We start from the raw sequence: 23,639 nt of genomic DNA on the forward strand, positions 1-23,639 counted from the left end.
ATGGCGACCCGGTCGCTGGGAGAACCAAAAGGGAATTGTAGTGATACCATGTCTTCATAGGGCTAACGAACATAGTTCGCTTCACTGCTTGGTGGCCCGTGTCTTTACCGATGTGTAGTGTGTTCTAAGTCAAAGTATAATGATTGCTTGAGACTGGGGTCCAACCTGATCGCTCAGCTACTTTGCTGCTGGTCCAGAGCACTGATGAGATAAAATTTCAATTTTCCTATCTAGTAGACAGGCTTGAGGCGGACTGGGGCCCGGGCCGCAGAAGCGCTTCTGATCCTTAGCTCAACTCGAGCAATATACGAGGTCCGTGTTTACGACAGCTACCCTCTGTCTCTGTCGGCGCTTCCACAGTGGCCTAGCACGGCAAGGTGTGGCCTCCAACAAACGTCATGCATCATTTATAGACTGTATGTTGCGGCACGCTTCTGATGACAAGGGAATTATGATGAAGGTCCGTGATGGGGTTGATCTCTTTCAAGAGGAGCCAGGTCATAAGTAATTTCACACGAGAAGGCTCATGCCTTACCCCGGGCCCCGGCTCGGGCTCATCGCGTATCTTACCTATTGGCCGTTGAATTTGCATTTCTGTGATTGGCCTATTTCGGGCTACACGGCAGAAGGCCCGAAAGAGGGGCCTCCGAACGATGTCCGGGTTGGATGGAAGCTGGCTATCATCACCTAAAGTCAACTCAACTCAACAACTGGTTGAGGCCCTGGTTTCTCTATCTGGAAGTAATGTTTCAGCGTCAAGTCGGGGCTGAGATAGCTACCGCACCACACCTTAATCATGTCTTATCCGGCCATGTGGTACTGTTGTACTCATGATGAGCCGTCCAGCCGCAACACTCATTCCAAAGCTGAGACACTTGAATAGTAATCAATTGGAAAACAAAAACAGCTTGCAACAATGGGAGTTGGCCAGAGACGACGATTAACAGTGAATTAGAGTTCTCCTTCCAACTAGCAGCTACAGAAACACAGAAGCATGCATACAACTTAGCCCAGTCTTGCTGTGGCTAAACATCCTTGTGTCTCTGCAGGCGCTTAAGAGACACCTGCAACCGATGCAACTGGTTCTCATTTCCTGACTTCACTCCGCCGGACTCCGCCGCTGCAGGAGAGTTCTGCACTGGCTTGCGTATCACTGCAGGAGACGAAGCATGGATGCCGTGTCTGTCGATTTACGCTTATTTGCCAGACATCCATCCAACCTTAGACTAGATTAGTCGGCAATGATGTAGCGTGCTGATGATACTGAAACCTCCGGGCGCATCATTCGAGGTAGTCCCACCCCATAGGGCTGAATGTATGCCTGCCTTATCTAAGACACATACACATATATATCACGGGGTTAGCTCGACAGTATCTTGGCTTCAATGCTTCGCTCATTGCTTGCTCAAGTCAATTCACTTCACTATACTCTGAATATCATTCAAGTAAGTGTTCTATAGTCAGAAGACTACAGTCCTCGAGAGTTGTCTTCAATTACGCACAGAGACAATGGTCGGAGTTCCTGGTCGCAGCAAAGGCTGTGGGACTTGCCGGCGGAGACGTGTCAAGTGTAGGAATGGCCATGGCTGTTCTGGACGAGGACGAAAGGATTCGAAAGTGGATTCAGGGGTTGTTGGACACCAGTCCCATCACGAGTGGATACGCGGGTTCGAGCGTTAAGACAGTTCAGGTGCAGAATGTAGCAGGCTTTGGGTTCTACGTCAACGAGGAAGCAATTCATCCGGAAAGAGTGCAGACAGAGGAAAAGTTATATCTTACTAGACGATCACTGCTTGCTGGAGTGAAACGCAGATTGACCGATTTACAGGCTTGATGCCTCGGAACTCCTAAATGTAAGGATATTATGAGATGAAGAACACCACGAGTGATGATCGATCTTGTCGCATCAAATAATTCAGATCATATCATTGACTCACGCCTTTATCCCAAAGCTGACCTTCTGATAGCACGACCATGCCTATTGTGAGGGTTGAGAATGGGGCCATCTGCCAGATGTACAATTATGGCTTGTCAAGCCTCGCGATAAATCGCATGTCGGTGTAATTGATCAGAATCAGAAGACATGTCCGATTGATTCGTTTAGTTAAATATGTACAGGAACAGAGTACAAGGCAAGCATAGGCTACCAAAATGCGAACAATACACGCAAGAAGCGAAGCAAGCACATAGGCCCGTGTTACCTAAAAGTTAGAGCCTGCCGTGACCTGTGAATCAGATGCAACGGTCACATCGTTAACGGTGATAACCTTGCCGCCAGTGCTAGTGACACGAACGTTCACACTTGTGGTACCGAAGCCGCTTGAGTTCTCGAAGAAATTGTACTCGGCGCGAGTTGTGCCTTGCCATGTGGCACCACCATCTGTGCTGACCTCCAACTTCTCGACTGGCTCGTTGGCATTGACAACCTGCATGCTAAACCAGTACGCGGATGTACCACTCTTGTTGTGGAGAACGAGTGGCGAGGTGATACCGCACGGTACGAAGGTGTAAGAGGTTGAGATAATGCCCGCAGAAATATCTCCCAGCTCCGCGAACGCATTCTGGAATAGATCAAGATGGCCCTCGTCGCACTCTGGGCATTGGTCGACAATCTAGTAGTGTTAGCATGCTGAACAGGGTAGTAATATCAATGCGGTCTTTACCATGGCAGTAATGGAATTTCCATTTGGCCCAGTAACTTCGATGCAGCTGCCACAGTGAGCTGCACTGTCCCATGCGGATCCAGAGAAGGCAGTGCCGAAGAGGCCTCTTGGGAGTGTGTAAGTTGAGAATGAACACATTCCTCCTGCAACATTGCCGCCGTAGAAGGTTGACTCCCCGGAGACTGAAGGCCCTGAACTGGCAGGTGTCGTTGGCTCCGCAGCTACCGGACTGGTACTGATCTTGGTAGGAGCCACCGATGTAACCAAAGTGGTAGGAGCCGCTGGCGCAGGGTTCTCCACAAGCGTTGGCGGAGTCGATGTAACGGCGGGAATGGGGCTCTCAGCAACCGCAGAGGAGCTTGGCGTCACAACAGGGACTGGTTCATTGGAAACAGAAGGTGCTGAGCTTGGAGCAACAGGTTGCGGAGTTGGAGACTGGACTGTAGTGGAGGTTGAAGAACTGCTCGGCCGAATCGCCGGGCAAGCCCAAGCCAAGGAGGAAACTCCAATAGCTAGAAGGACCGTAGTAGTCTTCATTGTGATAGCAAAAGGCGATACAACAATGAATAGAGGCTTGAGGCAGAATTTAACAAGTTGGTTCCAGATGCCGGACTTGGTCAATTTAAGGGTTGACGAGGTGATGATAACTGGGTTGTAATGAGAGGACGAGGTCAACCTCTTGAAGCGAATGACTGATAATAATTTCTACAAAAAGAGCGACAAGCACGTAGGCAGGACTGCAAATGAATGATCACCAAAATGAGGACAGAGCAGAAGAGTGACCAATGGAGGGTATTTAACGGATCAACCAAGCTTCAACGAGTAATCTGGCCATTTGACTAAACACACACATTGTGGTGAGAGGGTGTCCCCTACATCATCTAATAAGCAGGGATATGAAACCTCGAGGCGGATACTAGCTTCACCACAAGCAATCTGTTAGGGCTGGATTAGCGCTAGTCTCGGTTCCACGACCGAATCCTTCAATCTGATGGTGAGACTTCAGGGTACATAAATTAGCATTAAGCCTCATTCAGCTGGGTGAGTATCCATAGCGAAAAAGAGAAGTTGACATTGGAGGATAAAATGATCTAGACGCGGCCCGAAATCCCTGCAGTAATGATGCCTGTAACACCACAGACGGTCTATCTCAAGCGCCGAGCATTCAAGAAGCCCTAATAACCATCTTTCCTGCTGACTTTGTTTGTAAGCTCCTTCCCTTCACTGAGACGACTTAAATTATGTTCTAATATTGCTAGTACGCGTGTGTTGTAACTGCTCGAAGCGCCGCTGACATGGGGAGTGATGATGATATTCTTGGCCTTGAACAAAGGATGCCCATCGGGTAGCGGCTCGGGATCTGTCACGTCTATGGCTGCACCGCGGATTACCCCCTTGTCTAGCGCCTCTATCAAGTCAGTAGTATTGATGATTGGACCGCGGCCAATGTTGGAGACGAATGTCCTGGACTTCGAAAGGACTTCAAAGGCAGATGCAGAGAGCAGGTTCCTAGTCAGGTCGGTGAGTGGCAAGGAGACCACCAAAAGATCCAGTCCAGAGCCAAGAAATTCATGCAGCTCTTCTTTAGATTCTCCCGAAAACCATTTTGAGGGAAAGACTCCCTCTGGGTCACCAAGTCCGGGCGGAGTATACCCATCATCTCTTCGGGACTCAGGCGTCTTGCGTGGATGAAGTGTATAAGCATGGACATCCGCACCAAGTGCCTTTGCAACACGGGCAACCTGGCGGCCTATACTTCCATAACCTAATATTCCTCTGTCATGCTGTTAATTCCGTGTTGTCTTAAACATTGCATAACGCGAACTTACACTCTCTGACCAACGGCGTCATCCACAGGGGTGTCTAGTCTTTTCCACTTGCCCTCCCTTTGGTGCTCTAGATATGCTGGAACTATCCATGAAGGTTACGACGTCAGTGAACAGCTCCGGGAAGCAAACCGCAAACTAATTTGTGAGGATGCCTTACAACTATGCTGAAAAGCTAAGAAAGTGCCAATGATCCATTCGGTGATCTGGGGTCTAAGATTTGTTAGCAAAAGGGTACACACCCAGTAAAATAGTCTTATTGTAAAAAGTCTTCACCCATGAACACCGTTTGCTGTGCAGAAACTTATATCCGTGTCCACGAACAGAGGATCTTTGACGATATGCTCAGCCCCTGCGCTGTACAGTTGGATGTATTCCAACTTTGGCACCGCTTCCTTAGTTGGAAATTCCCGTTGGGTAAGAAGAATTGTCACGGAGCTCCAGTCTCCATCCGGAACATCGCTCTTGGCATTGTAGTGGGCTATCTCAAGACCGGAATATACCTCACGTAGTCTCGTCAGGACATCTGTCGGTGGAGTCCACGGTGATATAATTAGGAGTTTGTGCCCCTTCAGAGCCTTATTAGGGCTACTGCCCGCCAGACGAGAGAGGATGCTGAACATTGTGGTCGTTATGTCGCCAATATTGTTGTTATTTCAGGAGAAGTTCTAGATGATTAGCAAAGAAAATTCAGTTCGGAATTTGTAATCTAGACATCGAGGGTATTGTCTGATTGTCTCAGGGATGCGGGGTACCGGCCGCGCTCAATGACGCGATAGAGACATACAGTGGGGTGACCAGGATTTGTCTCGTTTCCGTGGCCACCACTCTACTATTTATTTGGTTATCAACCGGTAGTACAATCGCTAATACATTGCAGTTGATCGGTCAGAGGCTGCGTGAAACTAGGACACAAACGCGCAACTTAGATACCCGGAACTGGCAGTTTCTTTACGGTGAGAATGAACTCTCATTTGCCAACGGCAACTAGATTGGAAAGTTGATCGGGGTCACACCAGAAGCGAGCGCGAATTAAAGATAACAGACATAGAGATTTCAACATGCTAATACCCGGTGATAATATCCCCGTAGAGGTCTAGAGAATTCATCATCTCCCACGAAGTATGGCATTGCAGGTGTCGCGCCGCACTTAGTCCACTGCAAACTTGGCCATACTGGGTTGAGACGCTAAATTCCAGAATCGTCTTGTATGATAGGGCGTGACACATTGAAGGCCTTCCAATTATCACAAATTCTTGTAGTTTCTTCCAGAGCACCTGGTCCCAGAGCTTGAACAATCTCTCCTTGTCTTTCTAAGATCTGGAGTCCGAGTCCTATTCGCGTATTATTAAGAGGGAGCGATATCATCACGAGAATTACACCTACCAGCACTGGCGTGCCAAGCAATATGGCAATGCACAAGCCATGCCCCTGGGTTGTCGGGTTTCAGGGCTATTGCGATGAAGCCGTGAGCAGGAAGCAGGATCACGTCTCGTCTAGGAGGATTGTTGAAGTTGAAGGTGGCATAGCTCTTCTCCGGATCAAAGGTCTCATTGCTCTGCGCCAAAAGAACGACATCCATACCGTGCCAATGAAGGGGATGAGATACTATAAACACATTAGATAATTAGGCTCTAGATAAGGGTGATTTCATATATTGCCTACGTTGGGGAATGGTCGTATTGGGAGCTGTGGGCGAATTCAATGACGCTTCAATGATCATGAAGACGTAACCACTGTCGAATTTGTCTAGAATCAATAGTTAGGAAATAGGCATTTACAAGAAGAAAACAATGTTCAAATCTGACTCGAGGGACGGAGAACTTGCCCTCTACTACATGAAAATTCTTGTTCCAATCATGTTTATCAAGATTCAATATCGTAGGGCTTCCGAAATCAAGCCAAAGAAAGTCTGGTGTCAACATCCAATGCTCATAACCTCCAGGGCCGGCAGACACGTTCTGATGCGCTGCAGTGAAGCGGCTTGAACTGATATTATTCTGCGGGTGTCTATCAATATACCACGGGACTTTGGGATGCAAGTTCTCTGCTAATTCATCCGTGCAGTTTCTTTTATATATGTGAGGGCTGCTTGTTGGCAATCCATTGCTGCTATTGTCGTAACGGATGATCCCAGTGGTAACGTTGAATGGCTCAAATGTATCAGTAAAGATACCTGAATTGAAACCGTTACACCCCGAGGCAGGGTGAGTACGCATCCAGTAATCACCCGGCTCTTGATCTGCTTCAATTATAACGGAATATCGTTGCCCTAATGGGACTTAGCATGGGTTAATGTCAACAGGATAGGAGGCTTACCAATTCCTATACTCAAGGAAGTAGTGGTATATGGCTCGATAGGCACCAGGTCATTTTGGACGACAGTCATCGTATGGTTGTCAAATGAAACAATGTAATGCGTTCCAGCTGAACCATTGACGAGCCTCAAGAGGTGTTTCTTTTTAGGAGTGAAGACTGTCTCAAAGTAACTTCCAGTACCCGTGACTGGGTCATGTCCAGTGCCATTTACCACTATGCTATCAGCACGGGCAAAGCTATTGGGAGTAACCTCCTGTTGATAGACGATGAATGCTGAATCATGAACGTAATCTTGTATGAGGATTGGGCCAATGTCAATATCCCAATTTGCACTTGACGGTCCGTGAATGATCATAGGCCCGGCAAGTCCATCGGGATACTGTTTGAGAAATTCATTGTTAGCGTACGTATTGGCCCTAGTGGATCTTTGTGAACTTGCTTGAAGCGAGTAATGGCTGTGATACCAGGTGGCTCCGTATTGTAAGGCTTTAAATCTATATGTAAAAGTGTCATCTTTTACGATTGGACACTGTGTCACACCATTGACGCCATCCATTTGATTCGTAAATAGCTGCCGAATACCATGCCAATGGATGGTAGTGCCGTTGTTCTCATATCTGTTTGTTACGTGAATCACGATATCATCACCCCAGCAGGCTTCAATAAGAGGCCCGGGGAAAGTACCATTGAATACTTTCCCACTTGTTTTATTGAACCCGTCGGCAGACAACTTGGGAAGTTAGAAAGCTTGACACAGGTAGTAAGGCCGATAACATACTGGAATGTCTCCTTGAACCACCAACCAGTACTGAAGATCAACTTAGTCATGCACTTGGTTTCTGTATTTTTTTCTTTTTTTAAAAAAAAAGAAAATTTGGCCAAGGCACCTACCTCTCGTATAATCCCAGGTGGAACATTCTCCGGGTTTTCATCTTCGCAGAACATTAAGTTTCTGAAAAAGCCAAGATTTGCATTTTTACCTACAATCAGTATTAATGTCTATTTGCGAATAATCTGAGTATGCTGATGTCGTATCTCGGAGCCAACAATCTCGGGAATCTGGCCCCTGACAAAATTCCCACTGCGGCCATGATGGATATTGGCATGTAAAACCTGGTGATGAATTCTCGGGTTGATATATGGGTGGCGAGGGTGATTGCAATGGGATTTGTTCTGTATTGTCAAAAACGGGAAGTTGCGCTATCTCGTCGAAGGGATTGAACGGAGTGAAGGTAACCAAATACAAGAGTGCATCCATGCATGCATGAATAAATCCCATCTTGACACATTTAAGAGGAACTCAAACTCGAAGAACACACATGTAGCAAAAAAAGACGAAAAACTTTCCCTAGAGGTCTGACATAACAAAGCTATATATTACCGGCAATGTTTAAGCAGCAATTATCATATGTCGATTGCATTTCGACCGATCAAAGTCGGTACTACCATCGGCTGACTTGCTCAGAACCGTGCCGAGCCTCGCTGATGCATCCTTCTGAACTCAGGTGAGTAGTTGCACATTTGTGGCATATGTGAATACGAGATTCGTTACTAGACGTGATACACATTGGATATGAATCATGTAGCCCACCAACGTCACTCCCACAGTCAGAGAATATAGGGCTCTTACCAGCAACTTTTGCATTATGTTTCTTTATGCTGTGATATGATCCATCACGAACCAATTGATTTTCTTTGAGAACTTTGCAATCATAATCCCTAGTATGGTAGTATCTTACTCTAGTCTGACTACATACTAATAAGACCTGAACCTACCTCGAAGTACAGCCTCGTGATTGGTCTGCTATTTTGAAAAGATGGAGTGAAGCACCCCGGCTTTGAAAGGTAAGGTACCAAGCTTATTGGAGATAATACGGAGGACATAAGGACCCTGGTCTGTAAGGCTGAATGACAGGTTGCATGGGGGCTTTCACACTGCTTAAGCGAATGCCGATCTCCATCCACTTGCAGTGGCGGCCTGGAGTTCGACTTCGACAAACTGAGATCTCGTCAGTGCTTTGATAATCACTCGACAAGGCACATCTGACGGCATGAGAGCCACTGGGTGATTTAATAATGAAGCATCGCAACATACTTCGCTATTCGGCAATGGCAGTCAAGTCTATTATATCAGCTTACCACTTCACCACACCAACCTTTGTCTATTTTCTCTCACCATGATTACAGGGAATGAATAGACAAACGAATGCCTCAATTGTGGGTTAATGTACATGCCATTTGTATATGTTTTTTCCCAGCCGGGATGGTTGTATCTAGATAATCGCAGATGACTTTGAAGAATTCTATCATTATGCTCTAGGTGTTGCGGGAGGCACATAACATGGCCGATTAGGTCCTATCCATGGCCCCGCTGGGCCAACCATTTCAGGTTTTAGCTCTCCGACGTTCGCAGCACCAATGTTGCGCATGGTATTTGAGATTTCTTCGTGAAGGACTAGGTATAGCTAATTAGCTATTGGAAACATCTCGACTTTCAGTTTCGGACTGCCCATGGGGGCCTTACTCTGAATCACACGTCTCACGCCCTCTTGTCCGTGAGTACCATGAGGATGTCCCAATTTGGCCATCGCGGCAGGAGAGATGAACAGTGGCATATTGGTGTCAATTCCCATGAAAGTCGTTTCAGTACTGCCATTGGTCATATCGCCCCGAAGCACTCTAGGCCGAAAGAAGTATCTTTGGAAAGCGGTCCGGTTTTCGTCAAATGCTACAGTAGAAAGAAGTTAATAATGTGCGAGCTAAACCATATATAGTACTCGATCTTCTTACATCGCTCCTCATCTGCTGCACTACGGTAATAGGCCCAGGCGGTGTCGCTAAGTACTTGCTCCGCCCAACGCTCAAAATCTTGTAGAAGTAGCATTTGTTCCGCTGCAGGCATCTTTTCCCTTGCAGCTTGTTGTCGTAATGCACTCTCATCCGGAATTTCCATGTCTATCGGGAGTGAAGTAGGATCCACAGGGCCTAGACAAGCTTCTGGGGGAAGCGTGCCTATGGCATCGGATGGGTGAATCTGGCAGAAAAGCTTGCTGTTGTGCCTATTAGAAGTGCCACAAGATATCAGACTGTATTGTCTCGGCGTCGATGTACTCGCCTGGCGTCCTTGCCGGCATGATGAAGGATAGCCTGCCTGCCCCCAGGGTGTAATTTCAAGAAATTTGTTACATCATAGACATGTCCCTGAATAAAATGTTTTAGGACAATGAGCCAGCAGCAACTTTTCATGGTGGCCAGCTTACGTCTATTATTACCCAACAATCATCCCCGGAGATGTGTTTCTCAACCTCGTTATAGGAAATCATGCCAGGCGGTGTATTGTGCGAGTCATCATCGTCTTCAAAGCTAGGTTCCGCTTTCCAATATGCTATGCTCGATGCTGCAGCAGCCTAATGCAATTACATTCAGTTTTTGATTGTAAATGATAAACTTCGACGAGCATCGGACCATAATAGCGAAACCTAACAAGGCGGACCTATTTCGCCAGCTAGGCAGATCTCTCCGTCCCTTGGGCGTCGCTACATTACTGGACCTTGTCGAGTATCGCGACCAGCATCTATGTGCTATCAGTCGGTTGGATTGGGTACAATCAGTCACACCCTGACGGCATGACAACGCGCTCACAGCTCTCGAGCTGGAGCGCAGGAACCAGGACGACATGATTTCTTGTGTGCAAATGGCGCCTTGGTCTCAGGCCCATCAGCCCTCTTTCTCAGAGTTCCAGAAGTTGCAGTACAACAATCGAAGCTTACGAAATAATGGACTCGCCTAGATGAATTCCAGCGCCGCACAGCTCTAACTAGGAGATTGCTTTAGTCTAATTTCTAGTTGTAATTCTGAACTTCCTGACATGTCAAAATTCAGTGATGTTTGAAAATATGATCAATTGCATCACCGAACAGTAAGTAGCAAACACGTTTTGAGATGTGCCGCGTTTGACCCAGTTTCAGTTTAGCGGATGCGAGAAGCGATGGTGTGGCTCCTGGAGACTGCAATTTAGCGGCTGTGGAGGTCATTGCGTAGTAACTTCCCGCTCAGAATGACTGTTTGGGTAAATTGCCGCTATTATGGACCTTCTTGCAGTGTCAGTCACTCGCTTGTTGTTTTGCACACAAGCTATCAAAGTATCTATCGCGGATGGCTAAACGATATGTATGTTCCATGCTTATTAGTTGAGAATCGTGTGAAGGCATGCATCATTGAGTAATCAATCACAATAATTTGTGGGGGCCTCGGTTGGATCTAAGCCATGTACCCGACTGTTTTTGACTTTGTGAGAAAGAAACACCGCCTCGGAACATTAGATCAAGTGGAATACCGTACCGATAAAATACACTGATGATCTTGATCATCACAAATCTCAATTGGGACTCTTCACCACCTTCTCCAAGGTGAAGTTTAGACTAAAGACTGGGGCAACCCACACGACTTCTGCTGGTCGGCAATCGGAATAGTTTGATAGGACCTGGCTAGCGTAAGCGATCGGCTCGCTATACTCCAGCTTCTTGTGGATCTCATCTCTCCAATGAGGAACACATCTGACTGAGGATCTTGGATCAGATTCGTGTAGTAGCCCCTCCAGCTTGCCAGACCTAACGGGCCGTGTTTGTTACCCCATGGGGACTTAAGAGGAGTGTGGCCCAGGAACAATTCAAGACCGCCCATTAACACAAAGCAGTAAGAGAGCGAATACCTCGTAGACCTTATTTTGTCTCTCTGGAAACATATCGAGTTGTAGACCAATTACTACCTTTCCGTTGGCATTGCGACATGGGCGGACTTCGAGCTGTTGAAGATAGACCCACCCCTCGGGAGGTGTATAACTGGCGCCTCTATACGGAAAGTTTGATTATCGCATTCGGCTCCATGCTGTGAGTATTTCTTTCCCTCAATTACTAAGGCTTGGCGATTCTAACGAAGCAGATTTGGTTACGATTCTGCCTTTGTTGGAACCACCATAGCCCGTGACAGCTTTAAAAACGACTTTGGGATCACTTCGGCCACTTCAAGTAGCATCTCGAGCAATATAACCTCAGCCTTCCAGGCGGGTGCCTTCTTTGGAGCATTATTTTGTTATTTTAGTAAGTCACGAAACGCTAGCAACCTGCTCTTCTAGATTGTATGAAATTAATGACACTCCACTAGTCACCGAGCGGGTTGGCCGGAAATGGGCACTCCAGATCAATGTCTTCGTCTTCATCATCGGGGCCATTCTGATGACACTGGCAACAAATCAGCTTGGCCTCATTTGTGAGTACGATCACTTGAGTGGGGAGATAGGTTCTAAGTTGCTCTTGCAGATGCCGGACGGGTTCTCACAGGTCTTGGTTGCGGTGCTATCACTGCAACAGTACCTAGCTACATTGCCGAATTGTCGGTTCCTTCGATTCGAGGTATTTTGACCGGTTTGTTTGAAGTGGCATACCAGATCGGAACTGTCACTGGTTTCTGGATCAATTATGGCATTACTCAGCATATGTCTACTGCTTCTTCAATTAGCTGGAGAATACCAATGGCATTTCAGCTGGTACCTGCCGGACTTTTGTTCATCGGCGGCTTCTTCCTCCACGAATCACCTCTGTGGCTAATGCGCAAAGAAAAGATAGAGGAAGCGTATAAAGCCCTTGAAGATTTGCGAAATTTGCCCTCAGACCACCCATATGTACAAGAGGACATTGCCATGATTCGAAACAGATTAGCAGAAGAGGCTTCTATTGCGACAACATATGGTAGTGGATCATGGGCTTTTTTCCGCGGCGCCATGGCCGAGTTCTCTCGCAAAGGAATGCGAAACCGTGTTTTTCTCGTTTTCTGCGCCTTCACCCTTGCGAACCTTTCGGGTGCCTCGGCTATCAACTATTACTCGCCTACCCTATTTGGATCCATCGGTATCTCAGACGTTGCCCTCTACACTGGGATATACGGTCTGGTCAAGGCAGTTGCGTCCCTCATATTCTATATCCTCCTGGTAGATCTCATTGGTCGACGAAGACCAGTTATTGTGTCGTCACTAGCTTGTTCACTTTGTCTCTGGTTTGTGGGAAGCTACGTCAAAGTTGGCCATCCGGCCGACATCATCTCAGCCGGTGGCACTCTATCCGACTCAACTACCAAAGGCGGTCAAGCTGCCACAGCCATGATCATGATCTACTCCATTTTCTGGTCCTTTGGACTGAATGGCATTCCATGGATTGTATCCGGAGAGATCTTCCCCGGTGCACTGCGAAACCTGTCTGGAACCTGGGCTGCCTTGGTACAATGGTGAGTAGTTGAGTTGAATTAACCACAAATTCTATTGCTAATGATACTTCCGTAAGGGCTATTCAATTCCCGATTACTAAAGCTCTGCCGTATATATTCAGCTCTTTCGGCTACGGCACTTGGTACTTCTTTGCCTCGTGGATGTTGGTCGCAACCGCTTGGGCATTCTTCCTCCTACCCGAGACCAAGGGACTTACCATCGATCAAATGGACATTATCTTGTAAGTTCTACCCAGAGCTACACCTACTTTTTATCCTAATCTCGACGTACACTATCCTAACCATTAGTAGTGGCTATAACACCGATGCCCCTTATTCGATTCCGCATAGCTCCCGTACTACAAAAGAGATCCCAATGATGATAGAGCACGCTGGCGAGAAGGAGGTGTAATGGCCTATCAGGTCAAACAACATAGCCCTTGATGCCAGAGACCATGACATCCATTCGCACACGCCGAAGAGGAGTCCCCTATGAACAAGACTATGAATACGTATCTATAGACCTGTAAGTCCAAGATCAAAGGGAAAACTCCACTGATGTTGTGATTCTGCTTCAAAGGATGGGGTTTGCAGGTCGATTTGTGCCCAAACACCATGTCAAACAGTAGCCTGTAGTACATTTTTGTGGGCCGAATGCAGCTTTGAAAAATTATATCTATTTAAAGAATTTTATTAACATCAGCCTCTGATAAGCTCGGAAATGAGGTCTTGAAGATCGTCGTCGGCATTGTGGAGACCCGCTGTAACACCCTTTGCACTGCCCCCAGCAGCCCAGATACTCGTTAGACTAGCATATTCGCTGAACGAGACTATCTCGGGCGGCAGGCTTGCAGCGATATGGCTATTGGAATCGCTCTCTAGAATCTCAATCGCACGTGCACTGATCTCTTCAAATCTCCCACCAAGGATCTTGCCGTCCTCCCATCGCTCACCAAGAGCGCGAAGAATGTAAGTGACATCCTTTGTAGCAAGCCAAAGGTCTACAGGACGGATGTCCGTGCGGAGGTTCTGGAGCTGCCAGTAACTGTAAAGCATTGCGAGTCCTGTCCAGTACACCTTTTCCGATGCGATTTGTACGTAGAAAATGCCATTCGACTCCACTAGCTGTCGGTAGATAGAAGCAAAGGCAAGAGCAGATATCCAGAGCTCAGAAAGCTCATCAGGCGTTCGCTCAGGAATAAGGCGACATGGTCTGAACAGCAACATTCTTCCCATGTGCCACTCACTCTCAACCAAGTTCTGTGAGTGTTGGAGTGAGTTGCTCTGGCGCCACGCAGAAAGCTTATCCATGAGAGGGTTGACCTTGGCCGCTATGTCATCGTCGGGTCTTCGATTCTCGCTCATACAGTCATAGATCAATGATTGAAGTTGCAAAACCCGATATCGCTGAAGGTATCCTTCAACCTCTACGTCTGTAGCAGTAGACTCGATTCGAAAAGAGGGCAGTGCAGCCCCGATCACAGCATCAGATACCTCAACTGGTCGCCCACAGCCGAGAGACATGGACCGGTCGAAAGAGTACATGCTCCACCACAGTCGACGACGAGTTTCAAGCAAGCTTGCGCTGATTGAGGCCAAAGGCTGTGGATCTTGGTGAAGACCAAGATCAATACAGTTACGCATCCCAACACCGATGAGATACCAAGCATCTAGGACTGAAGGATTGAGAGTCGCAAACTGGATGAGGAAGAGCAATGACTGCACACCAACAATGGTGTTTGGCAAAATGGCAGACTCGCGGAATAGCAGAGCCGCTTGGAACAGGCGTTGAGCTTGGTCCGTAATGACACTATCCGTGCTACGAGACAGACTGGCGGTCGAGATCGCAAGAACAAGAAGGACTGTGAAGAAGCTATAGCCCTGGTTCAGAGGCGTGCTACTTGGATCTTGCCGGTCTGGCGAGAGTATAGTGTTTGGGTCTTCGGGTGGTGAGAGATCCTGGCTTGGTGGCACAGATATTGTCTGATTCGAGTAAACGTATTGAAACTGCGCCCAAAAGCCCTGGACAGAGAAGAATGGAAGACGCGGATATATCTGCTCGATATAGTGTTTAGCAAGCCGTAAGCCCGTGCTCTCTTTCGGCAAGAGACGGTGGGCGTCATGAGTGGATGTAGCGGTACTTGGATCAGAGGCTGTCAGCAAAGCTAGAGGCACGTGGCTCGCGGCCGCCAAAACCACTGTGGAAAGAGATGGGCCGTCAGCCGCGATGGATAGTGAATCTGCAGTTGTCAATGTTGGCAACGCTCCGATATCCGCTATGAGAGTGTCGATCATAGACGTCTGATGAGGCGGCTTTCTAATGTTATTGAAATCTGGCGGAGATGAGCTTCCTGAGGGAATGGCAGAGGGATCGGCGCGGGCCCGACGGATATCAACCTGAAGCTTCCGTATTCTCTCTTGTAAGTACGTGGGATAATCACGCCCATGCTGTGCATTGTTTGTTGAGAGAGAACATGTCGCACCACGGTTGAACTTAGTACAGCCGCCACAAGGGGCTACACCGTCACACTATCAACTCGATAAGTTTCGTATCTCATCCGAGAGTACGAGCGCATACGCACCTTGATCTTGCGCCCTTTGCAGAATGAGCAAGCCGAGAATACCTGAGAGATGCGCAGCTGCACGTTCCGCTGTTGACGGGCCGGAGGTCGAGTTGGGGCGTCGGCATCCATTGCTGCAGCTGATCCGAGCGGCCGGACCGATCATATCGACAGAGGTCACGGTAGTACGGGACACCCGGAGAAGGCAGACTCCATTGTATGTGACTTTCACACGTGGTCTCGAATCCACTTCATGCCTCTCTCTGGCACGGACAAGGTAGTCTGTCGCGTTCCACTTCTTAAGGAATTCAGATAATGGGTGAAGAAACATTGAATATTGTGTGCTAATGGGCAAGCGAGGGGTTCATCAGCCTACCGCTACTAAAGGCCATGTTTAGCGCTCTTTACAGCGAACTAAACCCCCTCGCGTGACTCTGAGCGGAGATAATTTGGAGAATGGCTGAAATAACGGCTTAGGACTGGCTATCAAGTCGCAGTGGGGATTGTGGGCGGTGGTTCCGCCCAGGGCGAGGCGTGCCAAATGGCCAAGACCTGATCGGGGGTTCCGTATTGTTGTAGTTCAACTACGGGCAGTTTGATATCGCCACTTTGACGGAGAAACAGACAAGATGATTGATCATGCACTGCATTTGCTGGAGATACCAAAACTCCTCCTGCACCCGACGGTTGGGTATATCATATTTAGATTGTTGTCTTTCGAAATCGTCTCCTGAAGACTACTGCGATGTCAATTCTTCTCAATTGACGACAAGTATAACTTCATACGAATCTGATCTAGCGCTTTTATTTTTCCACCATGGCGCCATCTAGACTACTCGCGGACCATGTACTTCACCAAGAGCCCGCTGCTGCGTCGCGTGAATTCCAGGCTCGTAACATAGAGGCTGATCTTTGCATCTGTGGCGGAGGATTTGCTGGCACAGTTGCGGCCATTGCGGCAGCCCGGAATGGTGTCTCAGTCGTTCTAGTTCAGGACAGGCCAGTGTTGGGCGGCAATGGCTCGAGCGAGGTTCGATTATGGATTCTGGGTGCGACGTCTCACATGTTCAATAACAATCGCTATGCACGCGAAGGAGGTCTCGTGGACGAGATCCTGCTCGAGAATTTGCACCGAAACCCTGAAGGAAACCCTCTTATTTTAGATACCATTTTATTGGAAAAAGTCTCTGACGAGCCCAACATCCAATTATTTCTAAACACGGCCCTTATCGGTTGCGAGAAAGATGGCGTCAGAATTGGCAGCATCAAAGCCTTCTCTTCGCAGACGTCACTTCAGTTCAATATAAAGGCACCACAATTCATAGACTGCACCGGAGATGGCGTGCTTTCATTCTTGGCCGGAGCTCCATTTAGGGTCGGCGCGGAGAAGAGAGATGAATTCGGCGAACTATTTGCCCCATCATCTGAGTACGGACATCTTCTCGGCCACTCAATCTATTTTTACTCCAAGGATGTCGGTCGGCCAGTCAAGTTTGTGGCCCCTTCATACGCTTTGAAGGACGTTGAATCAGAAATTCCAAGATTCAAGAGCTTTAGTACAAAAGAGATGGGCTGTAATCTTTGGTGGATCGAATACGGTGGCCGCCTAGATACAGTACACGATACCGAGAAGATCAAATGGGAACTATGGAGTGTGGTGTATGGTGTCTGGGACTACTTCAAAAACTCAGGACGATTCCCCGAGGCCGAGAATTTGACACTTGAATGGGTCGGCACAATCCCGGGAAAGAGAGAAAGCAGACGTTTCAGTGAGTGAAGTTCACTTTACGAGCCATCTTATTACTGATCGGTATCTAGTCGGCCCTACCATTCTCAAACAACAGGATATTGTCGAACAACGTTTCCATTCTGATGCTGTATCGTATGGAGGATGGTCTATTGATCTTCATCCAGCTGATGGCGTCTTTTCCGAAGTTGACGGCTGCACCCAGTGGCATTCGAAAGGTAATTAGCGGCATGGCATCTCCTCTTATGACGATAGACCTTTCCATTGACACATGCAATAGGCGTCTACCAGATCCCTTTCTCCACTTTCATTTGCTCCGAGATTCCGAACTTGATGTACGGAGGAAGGATCATATCCGCAACACATGTCGGCTTTGGTTCTTCCCGAGTTATGGCGACATGCGGCGCCAACTCCAATGCTCTAGGTGTTGCGGCTTCCCTGTGTAAGCAGATGGCTATCGACCCGGTTGAGTTGTTGACAAAAGAGAATATGAAGAAGTTTCAACTTGATCTGATGCGCTTTGGGCAGTATATTCCTGGTTACAAATTGAAAGATCCCCAGGATCTAGTCTTGCAGGCGAAGTCCGTCAAAAGCTCGGCAGATTTCGAGCTCTCTCAGCTGCTTCCAAACGGTCCACCAAAGGTTCTCACTAGGAGTCTTGCTCAAATGCTGCCATTGGCTGCAGGACCTGTACCAAAAGCATCCATCACAGTTCAGGCTGTGGAAGAAACGGTGCTGACCGTCGAGTTGCGTGGATCCATCAAGCCTTACAATTATACTCCCGAGGTAGTGCTTGCACGATCACAGTTTAACCTCAAGCCCGGCTCAAACGACCTGGTGATTGATTTTGGCGTCTCTAACCCACAAACCCAATACGCCTTCCTTTGCTTCATGCAAAACGAGTCAGTGGCAGTTTGCACGACCCTTACGCGTGTGTCGGCGCTCGAGACTGTGGAGCATGAGTGCACGCAAAGTCCTCCGGACGGAATTGGTGTCGACACTTTCGAGCGCTGGACTCCTGTGAGGCGGCCTATGGGGCATAACCTAGCCCTGACTCTCGACCCGCCATTGAAAGCCTGGTCCGCCGGCAACATTCGCAATGGAGTGGCGCGACCCACCAAGAGGACGAATTGTTGGGTCCCCGGTGAAAACGGAAGACGAATGCTCACATTGGAGTGGGATTCACCTGTGAAGTTGACAAAAGTGGTTGTTCATTTTGATACCGATTTCGACCATGCTTTAGAATCTGTTCTACGAGGTCATCCGGAACGAGACATTCCTTTCTGTGTCAAGAAGTGGAGGATTGCTGATTTGTCCCAGCAGGGCGAAGAACAGGAGCTATTTGTTGAAGATGGCAATCATTTGTCAAGGAGAGAGGCTGAGATAGAGCCCGTTAACCCTGTGACCAAGATTGGAGTTGAGATCCTCGAGATCAACGGCGATCAGAATGTTTTTGGAGGCATATTTGAAGTCCGTGCTTATGAGTAGATGAAAGATGGCGCAGTTTCATTGTATGGTGTTAAACGAATTCTCTATTATTTGGTTGGCATGTATTAAGAAATCAAGAGTGCAAGAAATGCAGGCTATCATTATCTATCGGTGCAATAAACTCGTCCACTACCTAGTTTCCACATTCTCACTTGCCATTGTAGTGATTTACTTCCACAAAATAACAGTATGCCACTGTCCGTCTGCGATTCAGCCAAATCTTGCTCCGTAACCCTCCTGGTGTGGAAAGTCAAATTTTGGGCGAATCGTTGTCGGACGGTCTCAAAGTGAGTATCCCACCAACTGGTTGGTTTGCCCCCTATCAAGCCAGTCGTATCTTCCCCAGCTGTGACAAAAATGTTGATTGCCGTCCATGATCTAACATTGAGGTCTCCAGAACTTAGAAAGTGTTCTACAAGTGGGAAATCGTCGCCACGTATACTCCATACAAGGCTACAAGACTTGCTTCTCTGATGAAACTGCCATAAAGGTGAAGTAGCCATAGCTAAAAACCCCGCTATCCCGGTACCGCCAGCAACACAGGTGGATATATCTTTGCTATCTAGAAGCTGTTGTGGGAAACCGCCACCGATCTCGACTACCTCTGCAGTCAGACCTTGTGGACGCGGAAGCCCAAGTAGTCCGGTGACACGACCATTGCCACTGAGAAGTTCAAGAGATTGTACAGTTCCAGACTGGTTCTGGACTATGCGGGATGGCGTGAAAGACATGCAACGATCTTCATCGCTAAGACCTCGGGAGCCCCATATGGGGTCCAGATCAGGGGGAAACTGTAGGGTGATATGTTGGGACGGCTGAACGACGAGGCTAGATTTCGGGCTGGTAGAAAACGTATGGAGACTGACTCGAGGCGTCACGCGATGGGAGCGCTGATGAGCCAAATGTGGGATTGGATTTGTTCCTGGCATTATTCCGGTAGGCTCCGACATTGTTGGAGTAATTAGAACAGCAGTATAGTCATTACCTATGAGTCCATAGGAGACAAGACCTTGATCCCGTGAGCCGAGGTGCAGGCGCCTCGCTTATTATTGCTTCTTAGTTCAACCATGCAGCCTCCTAGCCTGGCCTGGTACTCCCAGTCCCTGAATCGCATGCCCATTGAGACAATTGGATTTCGAAAACTCATCCACTTTTCGTCGAGCGAGCTACTAGCGGAATGTTTCCACACACGAGACGGAACCGCCGGTGGAGTGATTGCGGACGATGACGGTGGCTCCGTCGCTGTTAGAACGCGTGGAGACCCCGGTTTAGCGCGCCAATTACCCCACACTGGGGTAGTAGGAAAATCTAGGTTCTTTGGAGTGCCTGATTGAATTTGGCAGACTCCAAGGTCATTCACCACCGGACGGACGCTGCAAGGTCTAGGGCAAGCGACTGACCCCCGATCTTGAGTCAACATATTTATAGTCATCTAGTCCCCAGTTGCGATATGTCTATACCTACCATCTTAGGTTCTGGTTCAAACAACTAAAGATTGTCACAATTGCTTGAAAGCAGACAAAGACACAGAAACAATGTCGGAAGTTTTGGTCAAGACTCGCCCTCACAAGATGAGCGGCTGGCTCATTTTTAGTTGCGCCGTCATTTCCATGGGAGCAATCTTTTGGGGGTAAGACTTTGCCTGCCTCATCCGTAGATTTTTCGCTCACACAATTGTGTTCAGATACGACATTGGTATTCTCAGCACGATTTACGTCTCGCCTGGCTTTAAAAAAGCTCTCAACAACCCCTCTTCAGCAGAGACCGGTCTGATCACTGCTATTTTCTCAGCCGGTCAATTCTTTGGTTTCTCTCTGCTCGCTGGGCCCGTCAACAACAAGTATGGAAGAAGATGGGCAGGCTTCATCGGCGTGTGCGTTCTCTGCGTTGGCGCTGCCATTCAGACAGGTGCAGTCCACCTCGCCATGATGGTCGTCGGTCGCATTATAGCTGGTCTTGGAACCGGTATAGTCTCTACTGCTGTACCATTATATCTCAGTGAGATTGCACCTGCCGAGCATCGTGGCGCTTACGTTGCTGCCAATCAAGTTGGAATTGTCTTTGGGTAGGTTACTTGATATCAATCCCTTCGGATCAGACAATGCTAATAATTTTTAGTATCTCTATGGCTTTCTGGGTCGGCTATGGCTTCTCATTCTGGTAAGAATACTCCAGGAGCCTAGACACATCCATCTTTGTCATCGATGGCGAGTCGGCAATGACATGTGTAATTCATATGGATTCTTTGACTGATCGTTGACTGTGCAGGAATTACGGAAACGGCGTCGATCTGGAATGGCGTCTGTCAAACGCTATGCAGTTCGTTCCCGCGTTGATCTTCTTGGGTGGAGTTACATTTTTACCAGAAAGGTAATTTATTTGCCCCAGACGGAACAATGAAGCGCTGTGCTAATAGATAAAAATTTTAGCCCTCGATGGCTCATGGAGCATGATCAAATTGAGGAGGCTGGCAGATCTTTGACCAAGCTGCGTGGCACCGCCAACCTGATGGATGTTCAGGCCGAGCTGGATGAGATTCATGCAAACATTCTCTGGCACAAGGAGCATTCCGTCAACTCTGTCAAGGTCTTCGTGACAGAGAAGGCACTTTGGGCACGTCTTTGGCGTGCTTGGGCACTGTCGTTCCTGCAACAGATGAGCGGTGCTGCTGGAATTCGATATTACTTGCCCACAAATTTCATCGCCGCCGGAACATCCAAGGAACTCAGCTTGTTGGCTTCTGGAATCGATGGAACCGTTCAAGTAGTCTGCACCGTTGGCGCAATGTTTTTCATTGATCGAATCGGCCGAAGACACTCTCTGGGAATTGGTGCAGTTATCATGGCATTCTGCTTGATGGTGAGCTCCCTCATGCTACCATGGACTGATTGAAATGACTCACATTGCTTGACAATAGATCAACGGCGCGCTTCAACTGGCATATCCAAACCAGTCAAATCAATCGGCAAATTACTGCAACATTTTCTTCATATTTTTCTTCACAGTCGGGTGTAAGTCTCCAGTTTGGTCTGACGTCTTTGGACATTCATTAACGACTAAACAGACAGCATGGGATTCGGCCCGTGCGCATGGATCTATTCGTCTGAGATTTTCCCAGCCAATGTTCGATCTAAGGGCCTTGGTCTCTCAGTCTCGGGTTCTTCCTTGGGCTCTATCATTGTCGGTCAGGTATGGCCTGTCGCAGTGTCCAATATCGGACCTAGGGTCTATTTCATTTTCATGTCTTTTAACGTCTTCGCTGCGATTCTGGTATATGCCTGCTATCCAGAGACTAAGAAGAAGACATTGGAAGAGCTTGATTCTCACTTTGGCAAGCTCAATGTCCATTCTGAGACCGAAGCCACCCCAAAGCAGATGCTGGCTGAGCATGAGCATGTTGAGGTCGATGCCATCCAGGGAGGTAGTAAGGCTTAGAACACTCTAGCTTAGATTGTTCTCATGCTCCAGTCAATGGATCTTGACAGAGGCGCAGTGGCCGTAGCTCCTCTGCTACTCCCTCTCAAATGGAGATCAGAATATGTAGATAGAAAATAATAGTCGTCCACCAGCAATGGGACGACGTTGTTGTAGCTACAATACTTTCAAGCAATTACCGTGTTATGGATTGTCATGATCAAGAAACTGGGTTCGCGAGTTATAAAAATAATAGTAGTCATGGTGCTTAGGTAACGCGAAGTGTGTATATAGTCGTGGCCTGATGACTACGGAAGCCCCACTCGTGTCAAGACCAAGCCGCCTAGTTGGCACGCTACTATTAAACGTGGCGGACGGCCACCCTCACTCCGCATTCTCGATTTGCCCAGTTTTCAGCTTCCCTTCCACACCACTCACTCCATGTGGCTCAAGTCCTAATAAACCAATGGACTCTGATGAAACCAAACATGTAGCTTGAGGCTATTGTCACTGAACATGGAGCAGTTATCCTTCGTGAGCTACCCCTCTATCATCTTTCCATGGCGCATATTCTGACCCCTAGCTCTTACACTGAGAAGACCATCAATGCCTGCAGTCGATGCCGGAAGCGTAAAGCTAGATGTGATACAGGTATATGGGCCTGTCAGATCTTGAGAAGTGCATGACTTATTGATCCACGCGGTAGGAATCCCAGCGTGTCAACCCTGCCTCAACTCGGGTTCAATTTGTGATTTCACAGACCCTGTAACAAAAGTCACTCACCCACGGGAATTCATCTCTACCTTAGAAGACAAATTGGCAAGTCTTGAAGATGAGCTGCAAAGCCTTCGCACTCAAGCGGCGAATTCCGGTGATCGATTACGAGATGTCGAACGACACTCCACACCATCCGGAACCACAAATTCTAGTGAAGAAGCGCATCCTGATCTGATCCAGCTGGAGGCAGGGGGTGATGCTCATTTCTTGGGAGTATCGAGTGGTATGTGTGTGGTAAATTACACAGATATTGATGCTTACTTTTGGAAATAGGTATGCATCTCGCTCGATCGGTTTTGGAGTCTGCCCGCCGAACCCATGCCACTTTCGATTCCTTACGACAAGAAGACCGTGCCCAAGGGTCATCACCATCGACAATGAGTGGAACTCAACGCTTTCAGAGTTCACACGCAGCTCTACCGTCTCACGAGACTGCCATGAATCTCGTTGAAATCTTCTTCGCCCAGCACCAAGTTCAGTATCCTATCCTGACAGAGGATCAGTTCATGGCCGAGGTTTCCAATTTCTATGCTCGGAATTCAGAAAAAAGTCTCTTGTACGAAGATGTGAGGACTCGCTTCATGCT

At 48.0% G+C, this 23,639-nt stretch overlaps 4 protein-coding genes across 4 annotated transcripts; 3 read left to right on the plus strand and 1 right to left on the minus strand.

Moving 5' to 3' along the window:
- Positions 1-2,201: 2,201 nt before the first annotated feature.
- UCRPA7_4754 (putative extracellular cellulase protein) lies at positions 2,202-2,815 on the minus strand (the record flags this gene model as incomplete). The annotated part of the gene is made up of 2 exons (XM_007917305.1): positions 2,202-2,612; positions 2,798-2,815. 2 exons carry the CDS (start codon positions 2,813-2,815, stop codon positions 2,202-2,204), a joined length of 429 nt encoding a protein of 142 aa, XP_007915496.1.
- A 9,796-nt stretch (positions 2,816-12,611) lies between these two features.
- Positions 12,612-13,478, plus strand: UCRPA7_4755 (putative quinate permease protein; the record flags this gene model as incomplete). The annotated part of the gene is made up of 3 exons (XM_007917306.1): positions 12,612-13,087; positions 13,144-13,308; positions 13,379-13,478. The coding sequence occupies 3 exons, from the start codon at positions 12,612-12,614 to the stop codon at positions 13,476-13,478; spliced, it is 741 nt and encodes a 246-aa protein (XP_007915497.1).
- Positions 13,479-16,690: 3,212 nt separating this feature from the next.
- UCRPA7_4756 (putative fumarate reductase succinate dehydrogenase flavoprotein domain protein) lies at positions 16,691-18,862 on the plus strand (the record flags this gene model as incomplete). Its single annotated transcript, XM_007917307.1, has 3 exons — positions 16,691-17,396; positions 17,446-17,592; positions 17,655-18,862. 3 exons carry the CDS (start codon positions 16,691-16,693, stop codon positions 18,860-18,862), a joined length of 2,061 nt encoding a protein of 686 aa, XP_007915498.1.
- A 1,571-nt stretch (positions 18,863-20,433) lies between these two features.
- UCRPA7_4757 (putative sugar transporter protein) lies at positions 20,434-22,297 on the plus strand (the record flags this gene model as incomplete). The annotated part of the gene is made up of 7 exons (XM_007917308.1): positions 20,434-20,492; positions 20,547-20,927; positions 20,981-21,022; positions 21,131-21,232; positions 21,292-21,721; positions 21,780-21,873; positions 21,927-22,297. The coding sequence occupies 7 exons, from the start codon at positions 20,434-20,436 to the stop codon at positions 22,295-22,297; spliced, it is 1,479 nt and encodes a 492-aa protein (XP_007915499.1).
- Positions 22,298-23,639: the final 1,342 nt, after the last annotated feature.

The sequence above is a fragment of the Phaeoacremonium minimum genome (genome assembly GCF_000392275.1).
Source record: "Phaeoacremonium minimum UCRPA7 unplaced genomic scaffold PA7_03_scaffold_363, whole genome shotgun sequence".
NCBI classification, from domain to species: Eukaryota; Fungi; Ascomycota; class Sordariomycetes; order Togniniales; family Togniniaceae; genus Phaeoacremonium; species Phaeoacremonium minimum.